Source organism: Theropithecus gelada, chromosome 1, assembly GCF_003255815.1.
Source record: "Theropithecus gelada isolate Dixy chromosome 1, Tgel_1.0, whole genome shotgun sequence".
Lineage (NCBI taxonomy): Eukaryota > Metazoa > Chordata > Mammalia > Primates > Cercopithecidae > Theropithecus > Theropithecus gelada.
Window position 1 is genome coordinate 7,871,564 of NC_037668.1, and position 27,647 is coordinate 7,899,210.

The following is a 27,647-nucleotide window of genomic DNA, read 5'->3' on the forward strand; positions in this document are numbered from 1 at the left end:
GTTTTTTTAGCCCTAACAATTCCCTTGTCAATACCAAGCTTCCCTCATCCACACCACAATGACAGAAGTAGGAATTTGGGATTCCCTGGGTGCTTGGGGATGAATAAAGGAGGTTGGCTTGCAGTATCCTTTGTGGGAACCATCTCTGGCCTCTTTTGTCTACACTCAAGTTCTGACTTTCACGCTTCAGGGCCCATTGCTACGCTCTGCTATTTCCTTAGGCCTCTTGGGGCCTCCAGAAATTGATATTCCAATGCCCTTGTAGTAACTTTAAGAGACTGTAACTTCCAATTAAAACAACACGCAGAATTTTTAATGTATTCTTGGACCCATATGGAAAGTACTTGGCAAATGTTAATACAAGCTGAGACTTTTAATCAATTATTCAAAAAATGTTCCTGGATATCTACTCTGAGAAAAGCTCTGACAGAGGAGATGAGCATTAGAGATTTGTAGGTGCACTCCATGGGTTCTTTAAAAAACACCACTACCACCTATGAGTGGTGGATTCTCCAACTGACAGCAGCATAGGGCACAGCAACTATGGGGCAAGGGATACCATCCCTAGGGAGCATGGGCTGTGGTGTACTTTGCTGGGGCCTAAAGAATGTTAAGCAGGAGGGTTGCCCTCCACAGGCATGAGAGCAGGCCCCAGGCCCCAGGCCCAGCCGAGGGTGTTTTGTCCCAGGAGTGTTCCTGTGAAGGCTGCCCTGCTCAGAGGTTTGTTGGGAACTTGAATGGAAGGGTAAGAGGCAGGTTGGGGCTGGCCGGGGGAGTGGTGGGACCATGCTCTTTAGTAATTTTAGTCAGACTCCCACTCAGGGAGGAATAATGAAGTGCACCAAACTTGATATGCCTGATTATACCATGATCATCTTAGAAGGCTGGCCAGGTTCCAAGCAGATGACAAGTGACTCTTTTCTCACGAAGAGGTCAGTGGCCTGGTTTTGCGATGCCTGCAGTCTCCAGAGGGTGTCCAGTTAACTTGCTGGGAGAATGGTGTGGACTCTTGCTGACCCCACCTAACCTTTGGGTTTGGAGCACAAGTTCCCTGATTTAAACACAGCAGCTGCCAGTCACGTTAACTGCTGTGGGGGTGTCTGCTCGGCCCCTCCCTCATAGCCATTATCTCCTATTCTCACAGCAGTGCTAGAATGGCGGGAGGTTGTAGCCCCATTTTACAGGTGTTGAAATCGAGGCACAGAGGGCAGCGTTATTTGCCTAAAATTCCAAAGTTAGTAGGTGCCCTCAGCAGATTTTGGGCCCACCTTGTTTCTTTAGAAGGGAAATGCTACTTTTGGAAAGGGAAATGAAGGGTGACTCATGTGACGAATGTGCTAAAATGCACAAAAAGAGGGCCGCCAGGGCAGTGGAGGAATTGGTGCTTTTGTTCCAGGGCTGCTTCAGAGTCTGTGTGCCCAGGGCCCAGCCCTCTTACCCCCGCCATAGCCAAGAGGAAGCAGCCAGCCGGGCCCCAGCAGCCAGCAGAGAGAATGGACAGGTCGTGGGTTGTGGGAGAGAAGGAAAGGGAGGAGTAACCGGTGGGGCCAGCTTTCCCCAAATAGAAATAGGCAAACAACAGAAACAGGACTAAATAATCTTCCCAGGAAATGCTGACTGTAAGTGGGAACAGTGAGAATTACAGGGGTTCTAGCTGGAACGAGGAGGGTGACAGCAACCCCCAAGGGCTTAGCTCTAGAACTACCTAAACAGACACATTTGCTCACACACGTGCGGTGCAGACACATGCCCGGGCTGCCTGCATGCCACCACTTGCTCTTCCTGCCCCTCACACAACACGCACAGATATACTTATCTTTACTCCTACAGGCAGATGTTGCGTGGAGACAGATTCAGAAATAAAGATACAAAGAAAAACTCTCGCAGCTGACACAGCCGCCCAGCAAAGGCACAGAGGTGATCCAGACCACTGAGGCAGAGTTGGAAAAACACACGTGTACATGTGTTTGTAACACCCCTCCCCCTGTGGCTTGGCAGTCTGTTTACTCCCGTGGTCTCCCATTTCCGTACTCTTAGACGCTGTGAACGGATTGTCTTCATCAATGGGGAACCCTCTCCCAGACAACGCTTGGCAGCCATAGGTTTTCCCTGGAGTTGTAGCATCTGGAGCTACAGGGATGAGCCTTTGAGTACCTATTACAGTGAGGTGGCCGCACTGTGACCTGCAGTTCTGCAGACAGGAAGGCACTGAATGCCAGGATTTTTGTAGAGTGTGACTATGAAGTCCTGGCTTGGCTCAGAGACCTTCTTAGAGCAGTAATTTGGGACCAGTGATTTCTGATAAAGTTTTTCTAATTTCCTAATAATTTTTTTCTAATAAAAGCCATATGGCAGGTCCTGCTCCGTTGGTAGCATGACCAGTACCTGGCGCAGTGCTAGTGTTGAGCTGACAGGAAGTGCCTCACCTTCAACTCTCACTTGACAGTGAGTGGAAGGCTCTTGGCTCAGGGTATCCCTCAGTCATGACTGCACACTGTTCCGAACCTTTCTCCCAACTTCATCCACTTCATACTATTTTAATAAAGCAGTGCCGTGTATTATAACATTGTGCAGCTGAGCATTACACTCATGGCTCCCATTATCAAGCCCCTGTTACATACAGGGCGTTTCACAAAGAAGCAGACTTCCAAGCAGTCACTCAGCAACCTCCTCCCAGGAGCATTCGGGGAAGAGAATCTTGGGGCAAGTTTCCTTTACCACCTGCAGTCACCTGGGATGCTGGGGAAATTTTTGATTTCTGTTGTCTCCCTTCCAGAAAATTATTTGAGAGTGGGGTCAACAAATCTGCACTTGAGTCCATACCCAGGGTAGTTTTTCTGTAGCGTTTTTTAAGTTTAAGAAGTTTTTAAAGTTTAAGACACACTGGTTAGGGTTTTGGGCTCTGGAGGATGAGAAACCTTCCTTGGGTTATCAGATGACAGGTTCTTCTCTGGTTTCCCTCCGATGTTATCAGGGGAATTGTTAAACAGTTGTTTCACATTTGGGTGCTCCTGGGCCTTTTAAGAGCCAGGCTGGGAGGGCTGGTGATAGGAACCCTGGCTGGCAACAGAGGCTGTTTTCACCTCTGGGTGGCTCCCCACCTGCTTTCTGCCCTGGTAGGGTGCAGGCTCCGGGAATTGGCACTCAATGAAAGAATTTTGATTTCCAGTGGAATTTGTGCTGTCACAAGATTTGACCCATGGGACTAGTGAATAGATAGATGGGTTAGGTGAGCATGTGACTTGGCTGGTGGCCGAGAGAGTGATAAATGTGAGAGCAGTTGGGGAAAATGGAAGCGGATTAAGATAGAAGAGGGGCATTGTCCATCTGGCCGGTGGCGGGGCTGGTGGAGCAGCAGTTCTAGACCTATTCTGAGTTTAGTTCTGAAACCGACTAAACACGGGGGAAGTCTCTCCCAAATTGTTTATGGTTTCTCACAGTGGGTGCCTTTTGAAGTGATTGTTTTTGACAGCCCAGAGTGTTGGGCACACAGCTTTGTGCTATCTAAGGTCCAATTGTTACTCCTAGCAATAGCTTCAAAGGCATATTTCATAGCTCTAATAGTTTTAAAGTATAAGGGTGTGAGAATGATTTGAAGAATATTTATGCCATGAAATCTTCCAGTTGCTCTTCAGCACGGTGCACCATAGTGGGTGTGAATAGAAGTGGTAGCAACAGACCTGAATTCAGGTCTGCCACTGACTATAATACTACTTTGAGAAGTAACTTGAACTCTGTGAGCCACAGTTTCCTTGTCTGTGAAATGAAGACAATAATACTGGCTTCATAGGATTATAATTAGGATTGAATGAAATATAGTGAAGCATTCAGCAAAGTATTCTATAAATTGGGGTAGGATGTCAGGTAATTGGCATTGTTAGATGCATCTCTGGGTAAACAACCAAATTCTCTGCTTATTTGGCTGTTTCCCTAGCTGCCTTGTTAAAATAAAACACCTGAGTTGACCAGAACACCTCTATTTTTAGAATCTAACTTTGCGGTTGTATTAGTCTCTCCTTGCATTGCCATAAAGAAATACCTGACACCTTCATAAAGAAATGAGGTTTAACTGGCTCACGGTCCTGCGGGCTTTACAGGAAGCATAGTACTGACATCTGCTTGGCTTCTAGAGAGGCCTCAGGAAGCTTACAGTCATGGCAGAAGGCTAAGTGGGAGCAGGCACATCACATGGTGAAAGCGGGAGCAAGAGAGGGAGTTGGGAGAGGAGGTGCAGCACACTTTTAAACAACCAGATCTCCCAAGAACTCACTCGCTGTCGTGAAGATAGCACCAAGCCATGAGGGATCTGTCCCCATGATCCAGACACCTCTCACCAGGCCCCACCTCCAGCATTGGGGGTTACAGTTCAACACGAGATTTGGGTAGGGACAACTATCCAAACTATTTCAGCAACAGACTGTAATTATAAGTTATGTTCTAGGAATAGAATTGTTGTCACTGAAAGATTCCCTTGGCATGGGAGCCTCCTGGCTCTTTGAAGGAATCAGTCAATGCTTATCCCAGGGAGATAATGATAAGGTAGAAGTTTGACAAGAAATCTACGTTTTCTTAAGCTAAGTAGTAGGTTAACAGAAGATGGGTTGTGTGTTAATAGTTCCATTTACATCTCTTTCTCCAAGGTATACACACTCTGCGTCACTAAGTCAAGACACCGTTCTTTGACATTGGCTAATAGTAATAGCAATCACAGCCACTCTGCATTAGCACTTACTCCACATCCTTGTACTGAGCACTGCTTACATTATGTGATGTTGTCGTTGTCACCATTACATACATAAGGAAGCTGAGGTTTTCAGAGATTGAGTAACTTGTGCAAGATCACACATCTGGTAGGGCAAAACCAAGATCTGTTTGTCTCCAAAATTTGCTTCTGTCCTGCCTGGGAGACCTTGGGAATGACGACGGCGAGTGGTTGTAGGAAGGAGGGCTGATGTCAAGGTGGCTGTGGGGGCAGGAGGCTGAGGGAACTCACTGACCCTTGAGGGGCTCCTGAAGTGGGGGCTTCTGGGTTTCCTGTTGGCAACGGGAGGAGGAGTGCCAGTTCCCGTAAGTGGTTATTGCCCAGGTTGTGACCTGGGCTTGGCCACAATGATTGGTTCCTTTTGGAATTTCATGAATGACCCCCAGGCAGGGTTCTTACAATCATGCTGGAGACCACCCAGGAAGTTCCTGTGGGGTAAAATGATGCAGCAGCCTGCTTTCCTCAGGAGGCCTGAAACCCTCCCCGTGTACACACACACACATACACACACACACACGCACTCACACACACACACCCTCCACCCCTCTTGGTGTCTTTGGCCTTTTGTCCTAGCTTGTTTGTTTCTATGGATGTCTTCAAGTTCAGCTAGAACCTATGGGAATGACTTAGTTTTGAACCTGTAAGAATGAGAAGTAAACAGTTCTTTGTAGTGACTTTGAATTTCCTTTCTTCTCCTGTCCAAAGGTGAAGGATGAAAATTGTCCCAGATTTTTTTGGACATACCAAAGCTTAGATATCCTACAGTGTTGTCCCAATTTTAAAAGCCCTAGAAAATTGGTTAAGGCAAATTTTAACCAAATCAAATCAGTAATTATTACAATAAAGTGTAACTAGCTACATAAATCCTAACATTACAATTTTAGGCTTTGAAAAAATATCACTGTTGATAGAGGAAGAGTGACAGGTGGTTGTTTACAAGTGTGTCGTGCCTCCTCTCCCAACTCTCTCTCTTGCTCCCGCTTTCACCATGTGATGTGCCTGCTCCCACTTCGCCTTCTGCCATGACTGTAAGCTTCCTGAGGCCTCTCTAGAAGCCAAGCAGATGTCAGTACCATGCTTCCTGTAAAGTCTGCAGGACCGTGAGCCAGTTAAACCTCATTTCTTTATGAAAGTGTCAGGCATTTCTTTATGGCAATGCAAGAAGAGTGTTTTGGGTCTTGGGATGGCAGAAAGAAAATATTAAGTAGGGAGTAAACATCAATGCACCCCTTGAAGTGTGGTGAAGATGGGTGGGTTTTGATGCAGTGTGTGCGGGTGTGTGTGTGTGCATGTGTGTGTAGAACTTTCCTAAATTCAAAATGATACTTACATTTTGATAAACCGAGAGAGTTAATTAACATGGCATAAATGTGCTAGCTCGTTGTTGTTTTTCAGGGAGAGAACTAGAGAGAGACATAAGTCGCCCCGGAATAAAGATGGCAGAGGGTCAGAAAAGTCTGTCACCATTCAGCCTCCCACTGGAGAGCCCCTGTTGGGAAATGATTCTGCTCGGACAGAGGAAGTTCAGGTAAGGATCAAAGGTAGTCTCTAAGCACACTGCCACTTGACCAAGACTCCTTTCTGTAAATGTTTTCCTTAGGTTCTCTTGGGTTTTTGTCTTTATTTTTCTAGCATGCTAATTTATCTATGTCCCGTGGTCTCTTTTTGGTCTGAGGACAGCCTGTCCTGCCCTTTGGTAGCTTGGGGATTCTTCTGAAGTGTGATTGGTTGGCCTGCTTTGCACGATGTGGAAAAGAAATCAGCAAGGTTGATGACAGGGTAGGGAAGGGAAAAGCTGAAGTCTCTCACTGCTCATTTCACAATGGAACAGTGTAAGAGGGAGAAGGAAACTCAGAAACCCTAAGAAGAAGTTTGAAAAACGTGGGACAGCCCAGACTGACCATTACTACTAGAGCTGTGCAGTAAATCAGAGGCCGCACACTCAGATGCCTGGTAGAGAAACGTAAGTTAATTAAGGAGGCCCTGGATCAAAAAGAGGGGGCAAAAATATATCAAACAAGCTTTGGGTTAACAGCAGTCTGTGCAGTGCATCCGTGTGAGTGCTGTAGTGTGGTGTGAAGGAGCCTGTGGCTAACTGGAGAATGCATTGCCTCTGTAAAGGAAACAGTAGCCCTGCAGCTCCAGACACCTACTGTTGCTCAGGAATTCAGGGATTCAGTGTTTGAGAAAAGCTGCAAATCCAGATTTTATGTGAAATCCTAACTTTATAGTATTTTTGAAATACTGACACTTTATTAATTTTTTAAACCATTGAGTGGGTTCTTCTCCAGGTTCCAACTGTCTGGCAGCCCACCTGATTTAAATAAATATCTGAGCTATACACAGAGACATGTTTGCACACCCTCTGCACATCCTGAAGTATATATACACATGTCCAGCCTTGCCCCTCATAAACAAAGCAATGTATGATACACAGCTGTAAAGACAGATACAGGACTATAGATAAGCATACATCTGTACATACCTGTGCATACACACAGGTAAGCATTTATAATCAGATAGGTGCACTGGAACTGGAATTCCTCAGAGTACACAAGGTGTTCTTGGGACTCAAAGCTCCAGTTGTGGGTTGAACGTGGGGTTCACTGAGCAATGAGCAAATGCATTTAGTGCTGCCTGTCTTGGCTCTGGGATGGCTGATGGTTGGGTGGGGCCAATCCTAGGACTGGATCACCCTGGAGTGCATGAGGGGGTCAGTTTCCTCCTGGATGTGGGTTCAGAGGTGCCGGTGGCCTACAACAAAGGCTCTTCTTTCTCTGCATCTCCTCTGCACCTCATATCTGAGAACTACTTTGGGAAGCTATTGGTGTTGCCCAAGGATGATCTGGTGTGAAAACCATTGAGATGGGTGTTTGGAGGCTGTATTTTTTAGTAGCTCCGTTACCTTGAGCAGTCACAGCCTTTGTAGGCCTCAGTTTCTTTATTGAATATCTAGGGGTTTTGATGAAAGCATCTTAGGTGCTTTTTCTTCTAAGAACCTCAAGCTTAACAGGATCCTTTATACATCTGCATTTTTTAGGCATGCATGTGCACCCCAGGAAACTCTCTTGTGCCCTTCCTAGTCAACCTCTGCCCCACCCTCACCTCTCCAAGGCAACCGCTGTGTTGATTTCTATCACTATAGTTTAATTTTGCCTGTTTTTGAATTTAATATAATTAGAATCATATGGTCCACCCCTGCCCCCCAACCCGCCCCACTCAGCGTAATGATTTTGAGATTTATCCATATTTTGGTATGTTTCAACAGCTTATTCTTTTTACTTTTGCTGAGTAGTATTCCATTGTGTCAGTCTACCACAATTTGTTGTCCATTCTCCTAGTGAATGGACATTTGGGTTTTTGTTTGTTGGTTGGTTGGTTTGTTTTTTGAGACAGAGTCTTTCTCTGTTGCCCAGGCTGGAGTGCAGTGGCATGATCTCAGCTCACTGCAGCCTCCACCTCCCGGGTTCAAGCGATTCTCCTGCCTCAGCCTCCCAAATAGCCAGGATTACAGGCACGTGCCCCCAAGCCCAGCTAATTGTTGTATTTTTAGGAGAGACGGGCTTTCACCATGTTAGCCAGGCTGGTCTCAAACTCCTGACCTCAGGTGATTTGCCTGCCTTGGCCTCCCAAAGTGCTAGGATTACAGGCGTGAGCCACCGCACCTGGCTGGATGTACATTTTTATTAATTTTTGGAGAAAACCTGAGAGTGGAATTGCTGAGCCATATAGTTAAGTGTGCATTTAAATTTCTATGAAACCGCCAGAGTGGTTTTCCAGAGGCACTGTGCCATGGTCCACTTCCACCAGCAATGTTCGACAGTCCTGGCTGCTTCTGGCCATCGTCTTAAATAGGAATTTCTCTCAGTGTATGTGATACTTCGAACTTTCCAAGTTGAAGGATTATTAGTTCATAGGATTGAGACCTTAACCACCACTTCTTACCATAGCCCATACATTTCATAAATCATGTTTTTTGGTCATGACTAGATTCGGGGTTATTTGGTTATGAGCGATCTCTGTCTTGCTGATTTAGCTACTAACTTCAACTAGCTTTTTCTAAGTTGGTGTCCTAATTTCACCACTTTGCCACTGCATCTGACGTTTTTTTTTTCTGAGTGAGAGGATACATACGAATTTCTGAGGCAAAACCTCTTTGGCCCCCCGTGTCTTTTCAGCACCTTGCTCTCTTGTTGCTCCATTATCATTGCCAGTTGTTTTTTTTTTTTTTTTTTTTTGAGACGGAGTCTTGCTCTTGTCCCCCAGGCTGGAGTACAGTGGCGCGATCTCAGCTCACTGCAACCTCTGACTCCCGGGTTCATGCAGTTCTCCTGCCTCAGCCTCCCGAGTAGCTGGGATTACAGGCACGCACCACCATGCCCAGCTAATTTTTGTAATTTTAGTAGAGACAGGGTTTCGCCATGTTGGCCAGGATGCTCTCGATCTCCTGCCCTCGTGATCTCCCCACCTCGGCCTCCCAAAGTTCTGGGATTACAGGTGTGAGCCACCGCGCCCGGCCCATAAGGAGATTGTAAAATGTGAGTCCTAGCTGCAGGTAAGCTTGGGTTTGTATAGTGGTGTGAGTTCCCTTGCTATGCCCTTTGCTCTTCTGGGCTGCTGCAGGGTGTAGTAATACTCCCACCTCCAGAAGTTGGACTTCGTGAGCCTTTATATCCCAGCGTGGATTGGAAAGAAGATGCAGGAGGTTTCTCTCTATAGATGAGCTCTCACAAGATTCGTCTAACACCTGGATTGCGCATTGCAGGGCAAACAGCTCCAGGCCCTCAGAGCCTCTCAAGGCTTTTCAACACAGGGGGTGATAATCAATGTTATGTCGATGGATCACCCAAACAGACAGAAAGATCACATTATGTTTTCTCTGTTTGAAAAGGTAAATACTGCATACAGTTTGAAAATTTCAATGAAAATTGTTTGAGTTAAAAAGTTCTAATATTTAAAGAGTTAAGCTTTCATTTTCTGGAAGCCTTTGTGAACAGGGCTGGGTAGATGCGGCGGGCCCTGCATGTTCACTGCTCTTTGTAGCTTTTACAAATGACCTGCATCGTGCCATCCTCACTGTCTTCTCCCCACCAGGATGACAACTGGGGAGAGACCACCACGGCCATCACAGGCACCTCAGAGCACAGCATATCCCAAGAGGACATTGCCAGGATCAGCAAGGACATGGAGGACAGCGTGGGGCTGGATTGCAAACGCTACCTGGGCCTCACCGTCGCCTCCTTTCTTGGACTTCTAGTTTTCCTCACCCCTATCGCCTTCATCCTTTTACCTCCGATCCTGTGGAGGGATGAGCTGGAGCCTTGTGGCACAATTTGTGAGGGGCTCTTTATCTCCGTGGCATTCAAACTCCTCATTCTGCTCATAGGGACCTGGGCACTTTTCTTCCGCAAGCGGAGAGCTGACATGCCACGGGTGTTTGTGTTTCGTGCCCTTTTGTTGGTCCTCATCTTTCTCTTTGTGGTTTCCTATTGGCTTTTTTATGGGGTCCGCATTTTGGACTCTCGGGACCGGAATTACCAGGGCATTGTGCAATATGCAGTCTCCCTCGTGGATGCCCTCCTCTTCATCCATTACCTGGCCATCGTCCTGCTGGAGCTCAGGCAGCTGCAGCCCATGTTCACGCTGCAGGTGGTCCGCTCCACCGACGGCGAGTCCCGCTTCTACAGCCTGGGACACCTGAGGTAAGAGGCAACATGCAGGAGGCAGAAAGGATGGCTGATGCCTTGCTGGGAGACAGCTGCTGTCTAGCACGGGAGGGGCGGCGACAGATGCCAAGAGCTAGGACCAGAGTCTGACCCTTTTCTGGTTTGGGGAGGAGATGCGAAGGTGGGGAGGGTTTCCGTGTTTATTGAGTTTCTGGACTTCTAGATGGTGCGAAGCAGTTGCTGGCTCTCACCCGGGTTGAGGTTTTGCTGGGTCTGTTCTCAAAGTTATTGGCAGCTCCCCAAAATGATGGAGAAAGGAGATGCATAGTGATGGCTGCCTACTTTGACTCTGAAATTGGCCAATGGACAATGGATAAAGTGACCACCAGCTCCATTTTGTCCAAAATGTGACATCTGATTTACCATGCTGTCCTAGTGGAATCGTGAATTGTTCCTTTTTTCCCCACCCTCAGAGGCCTGGTTTGGGCAGTAAATTATATGGTCATCCTAGGGACCCTCCAATAAAGAATCAGGTGCAGTTTAGAGACACCAAATGTGTGAGCCGTGAGTGTTTTAAAAATGTATGCCTGAGAAAAAGTTAGAAGTCAGATGGGTTGTCATACTTAAATCTCTGCACATAATCTCATTATTTTGTGGTTAAATAAGAGTGATTACCATCATTTTATTTACTTCAAGATAAGCACTTTATATAGATTGTATATTTAGTCTTCATAGAACCCTGTGACCTAGGTCTATATAAGCCCTGTGTCACAGATGAAGAAACTAGGGCTTACGGAATTTACGTAATTGCACAAAAACATATGACTAGCATCATTTAGGATTCACTCAGATGTCATGAGGCCAGGGCTGAGTGAATGCTCCCATAATGGCATCTCTCACTTTGTGGTTAGTGGCCTATTTTTCCATCTGTTTTCTTCCACAGACTATGAATGAGGCCAGGGGCCACCCTTATACCTCATGACATTCTCAGTGCCTGGCATGGGGCATGGACACAGTTGGCACTGAGATGGTCTCTGGGTGAATGCAGAGCCTGGGACATCTGACTTCAAAGCCTTTACCCTCTCCCAGGCTCTCTGCCTCCTTAGGCAGTATATGCTGATGTGTGTAGCCTGCTTGGGGCAGGGTAGGCACTTAGTTCATTGCACCTATTACTGCTGTGATCATGTAGCTGGCAGAGCAGCCAAAATCAGCAAGGACACACCTTAGTGGGTATCAGAACAATCGGCTTTGTCATAGATTTGGCTGGGCTCCAGGGAGGTGGCTCAGCCTGTATTTGGAGTCAGGCCACGCTGCCAAACCGTCTTCATGTTGGTGTGTACCCTCTTTCATTCCTCTGGCTTGGCTTGTGCTACGAGGATGGGGTGATCTAGCATTCAAGGTTGCTGCCACCCTTGGTGGAAACTGGTGTCCACGTCACATGTCTGTGTACCAGAAATCTGGGGTTTTGAGTCCTTCACAGATGCCTGTAGGGCTCTGAAGACAAGTAGGTCACCGCTTTGCCACATATTCATCTCAGAAGGCTTTCTTTCCCCATGTTTGGCGTCGGGGAATGAGCAGCAGATTTGTGTTAAACATCTACTGTGTTCAGAGCCCCGCACACATCAGGCTGGCTGCCTTCAGAGCTCTATCTCAGCACCTGTGACACTCACGGTCACTTGGAAAGAGACCAGTGCACCGCTGTCTGGTGGGCAGGTGCAGAAACAGGCCTGGGGTATAGGTGATAGGAACACAGGAGGACAGAGAATTTCAGATTGTGGCAGCAATAAAGCCGAGCAGGAGACAGTCTGTCTCAGAACAGGTTTTGCTGCAGTTAAAGCAGTAGAGAAAAATCCGGCTGTGGTCACGGTGGAGATGAGTGATACTTGGAGCTCTATATGTAAGTAGCCAAGACACTGGCCAGGAGTGAGGTCTGTGGTGGTTTTGATTTTTGGCTCTCAGCCCTAGTTGGTGTGAATTCCACCTGTGTAGGTGGGAAAGGGCAGGGCGTCTTCTCACCATAGGTCATCCAGGGTGGTGGGACTGACTTCTCCCCATGGGCTCCCACATTGCTCCTCCCTGTAAGACTGGTTGAGCTGCACAGTGCACCTGAGTGGGGGTGGAGAGGGGACAAACCAAACAGCCTGGGGAAAGTATGCCTGTGGCGTGTTCAGAAAATGTAATTAGCAACAGCCCTCGCCTCTCACCACACAACTCTGCTGGTCAGGGCAGAGCTGGACGGGAGAAGCCGGACTGATTGTGCTGCATGGCTCCCAGGCTTGCTGCAAACCTTTCAGTTTGCTCTCACCATGACCAGCAACTGTCCAGGCTTTCAAAAACTCAAGTCAGTCACCCCAGCTCCCCAGGGAGACCTGAAAGGTGGCAAGTGCCCATCTGCCCTGGGGAGAGCGTTTTGAGGTGGTCCCCAGCCTCATCCTTTCAGCTTCTCTTTAGGGCCATTGGTTTTCCTCCTCTCCCTGCCTTTAATAAGGCCCCCTTTGTCCCTCTCGTGGAGAGCCTGGGTTAGGAGGTGGAAAGAATGGCTGGGGAAAGAACGACATCTTTGCTGACAAATGGAACCCTCAGGGAGAGCCAGATGCCCAAGTGACAGCCAGTCTGCCAGAGCTGGAGCAGGCTTGGCACCTTTCCTCCTGGCATTGTGTGGGCCTGGTCACCCGCCGATCCTTGGGCTAAATCTGGTCTGAACCCAGCAGTGGCTGGAAGAGTTACTAGGCCAGAAATACAACTTCTAAGGCCTTTTGTAAAGTGTAGAAACAGACAGGAGGGAAGAGGGAGCGGGAATAGACAAAGCAAGCCTCGGAAATCAGAATAGCAGGTCTCCATCAGACCTAGCAGAATCACAGGCTGTCGGCTCTCCCTTTATGTAAAGCCTTCACCGTGGCAGCAACCTATCGGGCTTAGGTGCCAAGTGATGGTGAGTTCTTTTTTATGTTTTCAAAGATGATTTTATCGAATTGACTGAGCTATTTTTGAGAATTGTCAAAAAGAATGTCTACTCTTTAGTTTCTTAAAGAAAATAGGCTTCTCGTTAGTTCATAAAAGGCACTTGCTGTGGCCCTGCTTGTTGGCAGGAATGAAGTTTTGGGCTTATTTGAAAACTTTCAAAAATGTAAAAAGTTGTTGCAGAAAGTAAGAGACCGTAAATAGATTGAGATACTTCCTATCCTCTGCCCAGTGCCCTAGGAGTTACGAAAAGCTTTTCATAGGTTTGGACTCATTTGCCCCTCCTTGCTGCCCTGTCAGAGGTCAGAGCAGGTGGGGTAGAGGTGTCCTCTCTTACAGTTGAGGTCCCCAAGCCCCAGGGTCAGAGACCTGCTCAAGGTCACAGGGAATCAGGACCTTCCTGTGCATCACACCCCTTACCCCACCGCACTCTCTACGGTGTCCTAGTGTCTCACACAGTCGCTTTGTCATTTTCCATACACACCTTGCTCGTCACTTTTCTTGACCCCGTTCTCACAATAAGTTGCTAACTTTTCCAGGATGTTACCAGAGACTAATGACTTTTGATATGATTTTATTTGAGGAGAAACCCGGAAGAATAGAAGAGCCTAAAAATTGGCATTCAATTATCGTAACCATTTTTCAGTTTTGAAACCTCCGAAGGGAAATACTGTGAATACTGGCGCAGACACTAGTATAATTGACTGGTTGAATGTGAAATGGTAGAACAACAGAGACAGAAAAAGAAAACCTTAACAATAAACAATTAAACAGGTACCTTCTAATCTTTGGTTTTTTTGGGGGTGGGGGATGGAGTCTCACTCTGTCACCCAGGCTGGAGTGCAGTGGTATGATCTTGGCTCAGTGCAAGCTCCGCCTCCCAGGTTCACACCATTCTCCTGCCTCAGCCTCCTGAGTAGCTGGGACTACAGGTGCCCGCTACCACACCCGGCTAATTTTTTCTGTTTCTTTAGTAGAGACAGGATTTCACCGTGTTAGCCAGGATGGTCTTGATCTCCTGACCTCGTGATCTGCCCGCCTCAGCCTCCCAAAGTACTGGGATTACAGGCATGAGCCACTGCACCCGGCCGTACCTTCTAATCTTTTAACATGCAACTCAGTTTTCACAACAATCATGTGAGGTAGGTTCTGGTAGCCAGCCTCCTTTTCAGATGAGCAAACTGAGGCATGGGAGAGTCAGGTAAGTCTAAGGCCCCATTTGTAATTATGGGATCCAGGATTTGAGCCCAGGCTCTCTGCTTCCAGAATGATCTTACCCATTTCACCATACTACCTCTGAATAGATAGGTTCATGTTCACATCACTGCTTTAGGAACACATGAACAAACCCAGAAGCATTTTTTGAGTGTTTCCCATGTGCCAGCCTGATTGCCAGCTATTTTTGTATACATTATTGTGTTTCACTTAACACAGAGCTTAGGGCTGGAACAGAGCGAATGTGGAGGATTGTCAAGATGGCTTGCACTCTGAGGTCCATTCCTTAGCTCCACTGGTTATTTTATTCACTCAGTTGACGAAGCTTGGTCCTTAAAGTCATAGCAGTAGATTTGAGCCTTTGGTCAGACCGTTTTAACTTCCTATACTTCACATGTCTCAAAGAAGATATCTTTTATCTATTGTTGTGTAACAACTACCCCACCACTTAGTAGCTTAAAACAACCAATACACTATTTCTCACAATTCTGCAGCATGGATTGGGCTCAGCCAGGAGGTTCTTTAACTGATCCTGCCCATGGTCCTGTGTGATTATACTCACACGATGAGTCAGCCAAGGGTGACTTTCTTTTCCTGTGTATTCTGTCCTCCTTCTTTTCCTATATATTCTCTCCTTCTCGTGGCCTCTGCGTGTTGTTTCCTCACCAGGTTGCTAGACTTCTTAAATGGCAGTTCAAGGCTCCCAGGAGCACAAAAGCAGAAGCTCCCACCCAGGCCTTTCAAGGTCTGGGCCTGGAATTGTCCCAGTATTATTTCTACTGCATTCTCTTGGTGAAAGCAAGCCACAGCCCTATCCCACATTTAAGGGGAGAGGACGACACAAGACAGAGGCTACTAGGGCGTAAAGGTCAATATCGCAGACTCCCACAACCACCTAGGACTCTATTTCTCAGAGTCTGTTTATTCTTATTTGGCATATAGTTCTAACCAATTTAATTATTGATTTCTATACCTTAAAAAGCCCAGAAGTAACATGTTTTGAGAGGGAAAAGCACTGCTTTAAGGAGGTATATGAACATCAAGGAAAAATGATGGCTGATAGTCATCAACAAGGAGGGAGACAGAGAAACCACAAAAGCAGGTATGACTCAGCACTCTGGGAAACTTTCCACAGTGACCCATTCTGTAGGATATTTATATTTCTGAAGCTCCATTCTACCTAATTCAGCCAGCAGGTTTTAACCGTTTGGGTTTTTAAGCTTCGGGGTCAAAGTTTTGGGGTCAGAAATGCTTCATTCATGGAGACTGAGAAAAAGTAGCTTATAAATCGACACTGACCATAGACCTTGATTTTGTGTCCCCACCCAAATCTCATCTTCAATTGTAGCTCCCATAATTCCCACATGTTGTGGGAGGGACCCAGTGGGAGTTAATTGAATCACAGGGGCGATTTCTCCCATACTGTTCTTGTGGTAGTGAATAAGTCTCACAAGAGCTAATGGTTTTATAAGAGGAAACCTTATAAGAGGTGGCTCTCATTTTCTTTCTTGTCTGTAAGATGTGCCTTTTGCCTTCTGCTATGATTGTGAGGCCTCCCCAGCCATGTGGAACTGTGAGTCCATTAAACCTCTTTTTCTGTATAAATTACCCAGTCTTAGGTATATCTTTATCAGCAGCATAAAAATGGACTAATACAGATCTTTTAATCAAAGACATAGTAACTAATCACAGAACCACCTGTCCTTTAGAAGAAATGATCCTTGGATTGCTTTTCAAGCAATGGAAGTTTATGATTGTCACATTGTCAGTTGTGATTATATTCAAGGAAGTGTTATGGACTGAATGTTTGTAGTCCCCCCAGATTCATATGTGGAAGCCCTAACCTCCAGTGTGGCATATTTGGAGATGGAGCCTCTAAGGAAGTAATTGAGGTTAAATGTAGTCAGTGTGGGGCCCTGATCCCATAGGACTGGCGTCCTTACAAGAACAGATATGAGAGAGCTTGCTCTCTCTCTGCACACACCCTTAGAAAAGGCTGTTTGAGGCCACAGAAAGAAGGTGGCCATCTGTAAGCCCAGAAAAGAGCCTTCAACAGGAACCACATTGGCTGGAGCCTTGATCTTGGACCCCTAGCCTCCAGAACTGTAAGAAAATAAATTTATGTTGTTTAAGCTACCTAGTCTGTGGCATTTTGATAACAGCAGCCTGAGCTGAGACAGGAATATTACATACACTGGAGACTTTTGACCCCAGAGACTTTTGACCTGTTGAAATAGAGCTCATCTTGTCCTCTCTTCAGCTCATGCAGGCATCCTCCCAGCTTGTACGGGGGCCTTGCTTCTCTGGATTGCACTTTGATTTTCCAGTTTTAAGTGACAAACGGAGAGTCTCTTAGGGAGGTTAAAGTTACTCCAGTAATTCCAGGATATTTCCAGCTCCTTTTGAAATCCTATGTTTGTGATTCTGGGTCAAGTAATGTCCAAGCCGGTGATTACATTACTGGTAGGCATGTTTCTCATGCTGGGCCACGCCCTCCATCCCGTGTTCACGATGAGCACCAACGGTCTCCAAGAGCCCAGAGCCAGTGGCTGCAACGTTGGGAAAATTCTTAAATGACCATCAGTGGTTTTGGCTCATGTTACTACGATCGTGGGTTCATATGCCATCTCATTTTTAGAAATGTGTGTTTTTGTACTCCTGTAATTACTTTTTAATAAAGATATTTTTCCAGTCCTCAGCCCCACTCCATAGCAAAGCAAAGGACAAGAGCAAGTAAGGGCTAAAACATAGAGTGTGGAGGGTTTTGCTCAGGCCTTATTTTGCTGTGGGAGAATTTTGAAGGCAGGAGTGGAGCTGCCGTTTGTGGTTTGGTGCTGTGGTGCCTGTTAAAAGTGGCTTTAATGAGAGTGTAAGGTGCTGCACACTGAAGCCCTGTGTTTACTCAGCTGCCTCCTGCCAGCGGCCACAGCTGGGATGGCTTCCCTCGCACGGCATCTGCCCACAGCCTTGCGCCGAGGCCCAGAGGACTCACAGGGAAAGGAGCTGGCAAAGGTGAAGCTGGTTTTCATGGTCTCCTTAGGAGCCCGGCCCCTGGGAGATGGGTCATACTCCCTGAATGCTGTGCTGTTGGTTTCCCTGGAGGATTCTTGCTGCAGGCCAGGCCCCGTATTCTCCACACTCACCACGAGTGGCCGGGTGTGACTTGACACAGTGTGAAAGTGGTGGGGCGCGAGTGCTCAGGAGGGCAAACAGCCTGCGGCCTCCTTTCCCCGGCTGCAAAGCTGCCACTCGGCTCTGCTCCGGCCTGGGTTTCGGGGAGCCAAGATCCACTTGGGCAGGCCGGAAGCCTCAGACTCCAGACTTCATGGTGTGCTCCTTCCTGCGTACTCACGAGGAAGAGACTAGGCAGTCCAGCATCCTGGGTCGGGTGGAGGTGTTTCGAGTCCATATCTAAATCTTTTTCTTAGAGCGCCCTAAGCAGGCCGCTGTCTTTGATCCCCATGGCTCTGTTGTTTATCTTGGTGTAATTCATCACTGTCATTTAAGACGTGGAGAGAGCAGAGTTCCCATCCCAGGCAGGGGAGGCACAGTGCAGGTTGGACTGTGCAAGGAAGTGGCAGCGTGGCGAGGTTTGTGCCGCGGCCTGCAAGCAGGGCTGCGTGCTCCCCCGGCAGACTGTGGCAGAGCCAAGCCCCTCACTTGTAGGGAAGCGTGTCTCCTAGGTGCCCCGGTGGTGGAGGTCTGCCAGCATCTCTGTGCTGTGGGGAAGGCAGCCAGAGGGCTTCAGCCATAACTATCTCAGCCGCTCAGCAGGAGACCAGCAGTGTGTCTCTGCACTCAGAACTGCCATGGGCCATGGTGTTAAGCCCAGGAGGGGTGTGCATGTTAACAACCTTGTATTGCTTAGTTGCTGAGACCAGAAGAACCAGGTCATTGCATGAGCTGTTAGCTACTTCTGGTTCTCACAAACTCCTCCCAGTGTTGATAGAGAATGGTGTCCTCCAGGCATGCCCTGGGTGTAGTTTTATTGGTATTATTAGGGACTCATGGAGAAGCGCTGTGGGTGTCCCCCACACTGCACTTTGGAGATCATTCTGTGATTCCCAAGTCCTGCTGATTCCACTTCCTTGGCGCTCTGGGATTAGATATCCTAGGCTGCCCATCTGCTTGTTCATCTTTCAGCGGAGATACCCTGCAGGGCTTGTCCACAGCTTGAATTTCAAAGCAAAAGCCAGGCATGCTTTCCAGCCTTCAAATATTGGTTCAGAGAATTCGGCTGCTGAAACTTCTGTGTACCTGAGGCACCAGCAGGCCCGGGACACGAGTGAATCCGGGTGGCCCAAGGAAGAGCCTTCCCACGGGCCTCAGCCGCCATACAGAGCCTCTGATCTGTTTCCCCTTGCAGAATGGGCAGTCTCCTGTGTCTCAAGACCTCAAGCAGAAACCTGTGGCCCTCCTCCTCTATCCTGAAAGTCCAACCAAGTCCAGGCCTTCGTTATGAGACCTGTTAGTAAGCATGAGCTAATTCCAGTTTTTGCCCCTCTTTGTCCTTCTCAAGTTCCAAGGTGATCATTGCCTGTTGTCTATGGGACTTGTGTAAGCTAACTTCCCAAATGCAGCTGTGAGACAAACATTTTAATTAAAAGGCAGAAGGGCGGGGAGATATAAACACTCATGTGCCTGGTTGTCAGTGAAGGCGGTGGCGTTCAGCGTCCAGGGGCTAATTATATTCTCTTCTCTGGGACTCACACAAATATTGCCACAAATGGTCCTGACTGTCAGACTGAAGTCATTTATCTCCAAGTGTGGGGAGCAGTGAAGCCCATACATCCAGATAGATTAGCTCTTACGGACTCTTCTGGGAAGTAGCAGGTGGGTAAAACTGAGAGCATCAGCTATTGCACCCTAGCTGGAGGTTTTCACAGAAAGCTGAATCAACTTGTATTAGGGGTTCTGCATTTTAGAATTTTCTCAAAGACCTAGGTTTGGGCCCTAAAATGCAGCCATCAGAGCAGGCACACCTTAAAAAGTAGGTAATGAGTGGCCTTAGTGCCTGGACAGCCTTCAGTACTGGCCGCCTTTGGTTGTCCCTGTCCACTGACCCTCCTTCCTCCCATGCTTTCACCTTTGCATTCATCTGCAGCCTCAGTTATCATTGACCAGCCTTGCCACTTACCTGCCTCCACCCTTCCTTCCCTAAGTTCAAGTACATTAGTTTCCTAAGGCTGAAGTAACAGAGTGTAGCACAAACTGGATGGCTTAAAAGTTCTGCTTCTCAGAAAGTACAAAATCTAGGTGTTGGCACAGCTATGCTCCCCGCAAAGGCCCTAGGGAGGAATCTTTCCTTGCCTCTTCCTAGTTTCTGGTGGCTGCTGGCAACCCTTCATGTTCCTTTGTTTACGGCTGTGTCACTCCAGTTTCTGCCCCCATCATCACGTGACCTCCTCTGGGTGGGTCTCTGTTATGTCTTCTTTTTTTTGTTTTTTTTTTTTTTTGAGACAGAGTCTTACTCTTTCCCCCAGGCATGAATGCATTGGTGCGATCTCAGCTCACTGCAACCTCTGCCTCCCAGGTTCAAGCAATTCTCCTGCCTCAGCCTCCTTAGTAGCTGGGATTATAGGCACATGCCACCACACCCAGCTTATTTTTGTATTTTTAGTAGAGACGGAGTTCACCTTGTTGGTCAGGCTGGTCTCGAACTCTTGACCTCAAGTGATCTGCCTCTGTCGGCCTCCCAAAGTGCTGGGATTACAGGCATGAGCCAAAGAGGCCTAGCCACCTCTTTTCTTATACGGATACCAGAATGACTCTACCTTAACTAAACATAACATCTGCAAAGACCCTGTGTCCAAATAAGGTCACATTCTGAAGTTCTGGGTAGATGCACATTTTGAGAGACACTATTTGCCACTACAGGTTTCTCCAAGCTGTGCTGTCCTGTGACTGAACACTGACCCCATTGCTCTATTGTGGATGTTTGGGAGGATTAATACCAGCCTGTTTCTGCTCACACTGCTTTCTCTGCGTGGAATTTGCTTTACAGCCTGTTGTCCATGGTGTGACCATCATTCATCTTGTAAGACTTAACGGTCCAGCTTTGCCCCCACTGTGGATCCCCAGCGGGAACACCATCCCCCTCTTCTTAGTGTGCATGTTCTGTCATGGTCTCTGGATCACTTGACTGTACTTACTGTTTGAGTGGTGCTCACCACTGATTGGAGCGTAAGCCCCCGGAAGGTTTCATTTACATCCGGGTCACAGTACTGGAGACTTAGCAGGTGCTCACCATTTATAACTGCTTTTGATGGAGTTGGAGAGGCTAGTTATTAAGATTTTTCTGAATGTAGCATCCTTAGCTGGCTTTCAGGATAGTGACTGCATGCCCTTAAAGGAGATCTTTGCAGATTTTACTCTATGACAAGAAAACTTTTTAGTGCTTTTTCTGTCAGCATGTACTTAGGTAATGAGAAGAATGACCTGGCATATATTTGGGGAATTAGCATGCAAGAAGTTCTTTGACATTTTCCACATGTGAAGAAAGCTGTTTTTCTTGACCTAGCTGAAGGGATCAAATTCATATTTGAAAAGATGTGGCTAAAACTTGAAAAGGACTTGTCCATAGGGGATGTCTTCATCTCTTCTCCCTGCTCAGGGAGAAGTTGCAGGCCATAAAGTGTGAGGGCATCAGTCTGGATGAGCTCTAAAGCTCAATGTTAATTTCTGATTTTAATAACATGTAAGAGTACAAGTTTGATTGCAGAAGCCACAATCAAGTTCACGGGAGGGTGAATGAATGGGAAATAGAAGGGACTGTGTGTGCATCTGTGTGTATGTGTGTATGTGTGCACACATTTTTTTAGGCTTTGGTTCCTTTAGCTACAAAATAAGGGAGTTAAAATGGAGGTGGTTTATGGCCACAATTGTTTCCTTCAAGTATGTAATAGGCTTTCATGAGAAGAGGGGACTTGGGTTCAGAACAAAGCATTGGGTGAACCAGTGGTAGAACTGAAAGGTCATTTCAATGTGAAAATGAACTTTCTTTTCAAGCAAAGGCTGGATGTCATCTGGGAGCTTATAAAAAGAATTGGTATATGGATGCCAGGCACAGTGGCTCACGCCTGTAATCCCAGCACTTTGGTAGACTGAAATGGGTGGATGCGTTGAGGCCAGAAGTTTGAGCCAGCCTGGGCAACGTGGTGAAAATCCGTCTCCACCAAAATACAAAAGTGAGCCAGGTGTGGTGGCATGTGCCTGTAGTCCCAGCTACTCTGGAGCCTGAGGCATGAGAATTGCTTGAACCTGGGAAGCAGTTAGCTGAGATTGCACCACTACACTCCATCCTGGGCAACAAAGGAGACTCTGTCTCAAAAATAAAAATAAAAATTGGCCAGGTTTGGTGACTCACACCTGTAATCCCAGCACTTTGGGAGGCCAAGGCAGGTAGATCATCTGACGTCAGGAGTGCAAGACCAGCCTGGCCAACAAGGCGAAACCCTGTCTCTACTAAAAATCAGCCAAGCATGGTGGCCTGTGCCTGTAATCCCAGCTACTCGGGATGCTGAGGCAGGAGAATTGCTTGGACCTGGGAGGCAGAGGTTGCAGTGAGCTGAGATATGCCACTGCACTCCAGCTTGGGTGACAGAGTGAGACTCCATCTCTAAATAAATAAATAAATAAAATAATTTTTAAAAATAATTGATATATGGTTTGGGAGATTGGACTGATGGACTCTTGATTTCTCTAATTCTGGAATCTCTGCTTGGGTAAACACTAAGATTCCTTCCATTTCTAAAATTTTGAGGTTCAGTATAAATGGAAGTGAGGTCATGCTTTTGTGCCTAGGGACTATGTGTATATTCTAGCCATCAACCAACCCCATCCCTGCTGCAAAATGTTCATGCTCCTTATTAGTAATGAGATAATAAAAATTTTGTGTTTGTAGAATGCATTATAGTTTATAGATGCCTTCACTGTCATTATTTCATTTGCTCTTCTCAACAACCACATGCGGTAGTCAGTATTATCTCTTTATCAAAGGCCAAGAAAGGGGAAATGACTTATACAGGATTACAGGGTAGGTAGCAGGAGTCTAGACCTTCTGGGATCTAGTACTCCTTCTATAGTGGATGCCTCCCTATACATAGGTTTGATTTTCAGGAGGCTGAGAGTTGGCAGGAAGTACTGCATAAAAACAAAGAGTAGCATAGCTTTGTGGCCCCAGTCCCTAAGGAAGACTGCAGAGTGGACCCATCTTGGCTCATTTCCCATGGCAGTACCATCATGGTGGGCCTCTGGGGGAGGTTGGTACAGGCGCACATGGGATCAAGTTGGCCGCTTCAACATATATGGCCATATAAGCTCATGGTGGCTATCGTTTATGAGTTATTTACTTTGAATAAGCACTTTAAAATGTGTTACTTCATCTTCAGCATAGACCTAAACCAGGCGGGCTGCTCCTCTTTAGGAAGCAGGAAAGTGGAGGGCGAACTCCCAAGTCTCCAATATTTTTCCTGGTGTAAATGACAACTAGCTTTGAAGTCTCAGAATGTCATAGAACTTGGAATCATCTCAATGGATATTTAAGCTCATGAGACTTAACCTGCCTTAGGGCGATGCCGACCTCAGCCAGCACCTGGTATACTTGGATCTCGCAGGCTGCTGCTGGAGGTTCTGAGTAGCTGCCTGTACCAGGCCTGCCCCAGTCAATTCATTAGCTTTTCAGTAAGACATTTTATGCCGCTGAGTATTTTGGAGCCCACTTATCTTGGTAAGCAGGGTTTTCTGTACTGTTCTTCCCATCCTGCAGATGAAGAGTATGAGGTTTGAAGAAGTGACTAATTCGTTCAAGTTGAATGAATGAGGGAGAGAGCCTGGAGTCGTGTTGTCTGGGGCCAGAGTCTGTACCAATTGCACTGTGCGTGCCTTTTCCCGCAGCCTCTGTGCAGACTCAGACATGCACAGAGCATGGGGAGGCAGTGGATGGTCTAGGTATGCAGGGCATTAATTTGGTTTGTATTTTTTCCTTCAGAATTTATCTTTAAAAAAGATGTCTTTTAGATTTTTGTGCATTAACATTTGAACTGTGTTTTGAGATGCTTCTTTCCAGGTCTGTTTAAGAAATGTAGCCCAAGGGCGAGCCCCTCTTCTCTGTTGCCATGGCAGTCATGTAACAGTTGTCAACAACACTGGAAGTGCTTTCCTGGTTGATTAGACACAAAAGACCACAGCCTTTCTCATTCCACCCTCTTTGTCTTGCAAAGAAAGTAGGCCAGTAGGCAATGTGGTCAGCAGTGAGTTTTAAATTAAAATGTAGCTGTCGGATTCCCTTAGACCTTTATGTAGACCCATTGCTGGTCTGTCCTTCCCAGGAGTTCAAGTTTGGACCAGCCTAGACCCAAGCCGGTTGAGGAGGTTTTTATGCATTGGTCTCAAGCAAATTTCTGTCACAACTAGGTGTACCTTCATGTGCTGTTTTCTACACATCTATGTGGTCTGGGAGAGGGTATTTCTTTCCTGGGGTTGTGACTAGGCAGGTATGTTGGCACGCGGCACCAGTTGAGCACAGAGTCCTCTATCTTGGGAAAATGCTCCTTGTCATAGGTTTCTGAGGGGGCTGAGTCCGCAGTCTATACTTCAGGCTCCCCCTGACAGCAATACAGGGGTCCTGTTCAGTCAGGCTACCACCTTTTCTCTCTGAATGTAATGGTGACAACAGAGGGGGCTAGTTTCTAACCAACTTGATTTTTCTTGCCTCCCACGTTTCCCCAAGATTGTGTGGTCTAGAGATTGGGGTTTGTAGAAGGATTTGCTTTTGTTCATCTCTGGGGCCTTTTTTTGCCTCTGAAATTCCGTGATTTTATGAAATACATATTCAGGACTGATCTTAGGCCTATGGGAATTCTAAGATTGCATGAACAGAGAAGCTAAGCCTGCAAGTATTATAGACCCATGGAGGAACCAAAGGACGTGTCCCCTGTGTGTCAGGAATTTGCATAGGTGAGCTTGTTGAAGGGGCAAGACCACCTTCCTCGAAGACATCACAAGTCACGTGTCATCATCTTCGATACTGCAAGTTTAGGGACAGATCAGCGGGGCCTGGAGGATTCGAAAAGGCTTCCTGAAAGAAGCCAGTCCTGCGTTGGCTTTGTGGTTCCTTCCATATTTGGAGGGTGGAGAGGAATCGAGGCAGGAGGAATGCTGGGCGCTGACAGTGGCGGAGGGAACGGCTGCTCCCTGCGTCCTGGCCTCCTGGGGCTATGACCGAGGCCATGGCGTAGTAATTAGGAATGACTGATAGCCAGTAGGGAGGGAGAATGTAGAAAAAAATGTAAACAAAACAACCTCACCTATTCACACTTGCTGCAGCCTGGGACAGAGTGGGAATAGATGGCCTCCACCTCCTGATGGAACCCAGTGTCTTCACTGCATTATGTACATGGCACAGCTAAGCGTTAAGATGCGTAATCATCTGGAGTAATCAAGAGACTTAAATCATACATCACAGACCTCACTACCTTCAAAACGATGAAGAAAGGCCTGGCGCAGTGGCTCACACCTGTAGTCCCAGAGCTTTGGGAGACCAAGGTGGGCGGATCACTTGAGCTCAGGAGTTCAAGACCAGCCTGGGCAACATGGTGAGACCCCGTCTCTTCTAAAAATATAAAAATTAGCTGGGCGTGGTGGCACGTGCCTGTAGTCCCAGCTATTTGGGAGTCTGAGGCAGGAGAATCTCTTGAACCTGGGAGGTGGAGGTTGCAGTGAGCCGAGATTGTGCCACTGCACTCCAGCCTGGGTGACAGAGGGAGACTGTCTCAAAAAATAAAAGATGAAGAAAGGCATATTGGATTTTATCCCAAAAGGTCACAACCATTTTATTTAAGTCGTGCACTTGAGTTATGTGTTTATTTAGTTACTTGGAAATTCTCATTCCCTAATATTGCTAGATATGCTGGGCATCAGACAGACCATCCTCTGTAGGTGAGAGCATGCACACTCTTGCAGGTGTTTATCAACTTCTCCCTGAGATCCCTTCAGCTCCAGCGTTGGCTTCTCAGCCTGGGAGCTGGCCAGGCTCTGAGTCATCCCGTTGCTTCTCTGAGAGGGCAGAGCCAGAGGGAGTGCAGGACGCCTGCGCTTTCCCTTTGTTTGGTATTTTTGAGCAAAGGCTCTCACTCCTTGGGAGGACTGTGAGAGCTGTGCCTGTGACACCCAGGGCTGGCATCTCACGGTACCCGCCCCCACCCTGGGCACTTCCTGGGACACCAGGACTTTGCTCTGAGGGGGCTGTCAGGTAGGCTGTGGACTTGGCTCATTTGGAGAGCTGGCCCATTTGGAGAGCATCTGCTGAGGCCCCATGCTGGAAGGCAGTGGGCCAGGAGCCCTGCTGGAGACAGAAGCCACTGCTCGGGGCAGTGCATCGCACTCACAGGGTGGAGGGTGAGAGACACAGCCAGGAGGCTTCGACCCAGCCATCCCCTCACCCGCCCCAGCTGAATTAGTGGGATTCCCTTGGCCCCTCCTCGCAGCCTCGCTGAACAGAAAACCAAAACTCAGCAACCACGAGACAGTTTTGAGTTGGAGATGGTTCTGAGGAGAACTTCTGATGATTGCCTTTTAATTTTTAAATTTAGATCAGGGTAATACTTTTCTGTTGGGAATCCGGGGGCCTGGAGATGTTTCTGTATCATTAGAGGAGGGGATGAAGTAGGTTTGAACCCTAGTGGGTGTGTGTGTGTAAACTGAGTCTTACAGCCATGCAGAGGGGCTCCTTGCCTCCCAAAGCCCAGGCACTCCGGAAAAGGCACACACAGGGCTGAGAGCTGAGCTAGGCACACCAGGGAGAGAGTGTGTGTGTGTGTGTCTGTGTGTGTGTGTGTATGTGTGTAGAGAGAGAGAGCAGGGAGAGGGCTGCGATGAATATCTGGATGGGGTAGGAATAAAAAAACACTTGCCTCTCTGGAGAATGCCGTGGACAGGGGGCAAGGACGGGGTTGGAGCCACATTGACTTGGAGATTGCTAGGTGAGACTTTCAGGGCAAGCAGAGTGGACTTCTGCAGGAAGAGCTCTCGTGACACACAAATCTCCACACAAGGCCACCTCCTCAGGAAGGCTGCACCCTGTCCCAGGCAGCCAGAAGCTCTTCTCCATGGTTACTTAGACCCACGTGTTCCAGCATGAGAGCACACTCACTGTCATGGGGTTCATGCTCCATGTACTGACTAAGGAGGAGCTCCTTCTGTCTATCTTGATATTCCCAGGGCTTAGCAGACACAGGCACTCAAATATGGAATGACGAGTGAGCAACTGAGTTAATTGAATGATCAAAATTTTTGAAATGCAGATTTGCTGTTAGGAGTCTTAGCTTTACTTCCATTATGCAAAGTTGGTCTCACCAGATTTCCCCTGGTAGTGTTCCCCAGCCTCACATGACTGTACATTATCTAGGACAACATTAAGTACCAACTGATTGCAGGCACTGCCGGGGATATAACTCAGAAAGCTTTGCCGTGATTCTGCTCTTAAGCAGGTTAGCTGACTGACTTCCAGATTCAACTCTGTTAAAGTCTTGAAGCAGAGCTCCAAGGGGGGCCAAAGGGGTGGGTCGACAGAATTTCCAGCGGATGGTTTGGGAACTCCCTTGCCTTGGTGTGAAGTGAAGATCCCTGAGCCACCCTGAGAGTGTTGGAACACAGTGCGGTCATCCAGGAATCAAAGGGAGCCCCGTCCTGGTGCTCCGGCTACTGCAAATAATCCTTGTAAGCCGATCTGCTTAGCAGAGTACTAGAAAGGAAAATCTAAAGGGCAAGATAAAAATATATCTGTGGTATTTAACATGGTGGTGGTTGGAGATGTCAGCACCTACACTGTTGCACAGAGGCTGCATGTTACCGGAAAGCTCAACTTGGAGGTTTGTAAATCATATCAGAGTTCCAGGTCTCCTACTTACTGACTGCATGCTGTTGTGCAGGTCATAGATTTTTGAGCCTCAATTTTCTTACCTCGAATGACTGTGAGGGTGAAATGAGAATCAGGTATGTGCAGACCCTTGCTGTATCATTGCAAGGTGTTCTTCAAAGTGGCA

The 27,647-nt window shown here is 47.3% G+C and overlaps 1 protein-coding gene across 3 annotated transcripts in view; it reads left to right on the forward strand.

Moving 5' to 3' along the window:
- The window catches only part of VANGL1 (VANGL planar cell polarity protein 1), a 56,035-nt gene that overhangs the window by 11,419 nt on the left and 16,969 nt on the right, over positions 1-27,647 (forward strand). For 2 of the 3 annotated variants that reach the window (XM_025361709.1, XM_025361715.1), the window contains exons 3-4: positions 6,158-6,290; positions 9,857-10,464. In XM_025361709.1, coding sequence (XP_025217494.1) covers positions 6,158-6,290; positions 9,857-10,464 — 741 coding nt within the window. The remainder of the gene's footprint in view (positions 1-6,157; positions 6,291-9,856; positions 10,465-27,647) is intronic. The other variant, XM_025361717.1, reaches the window with a different exon arrangement.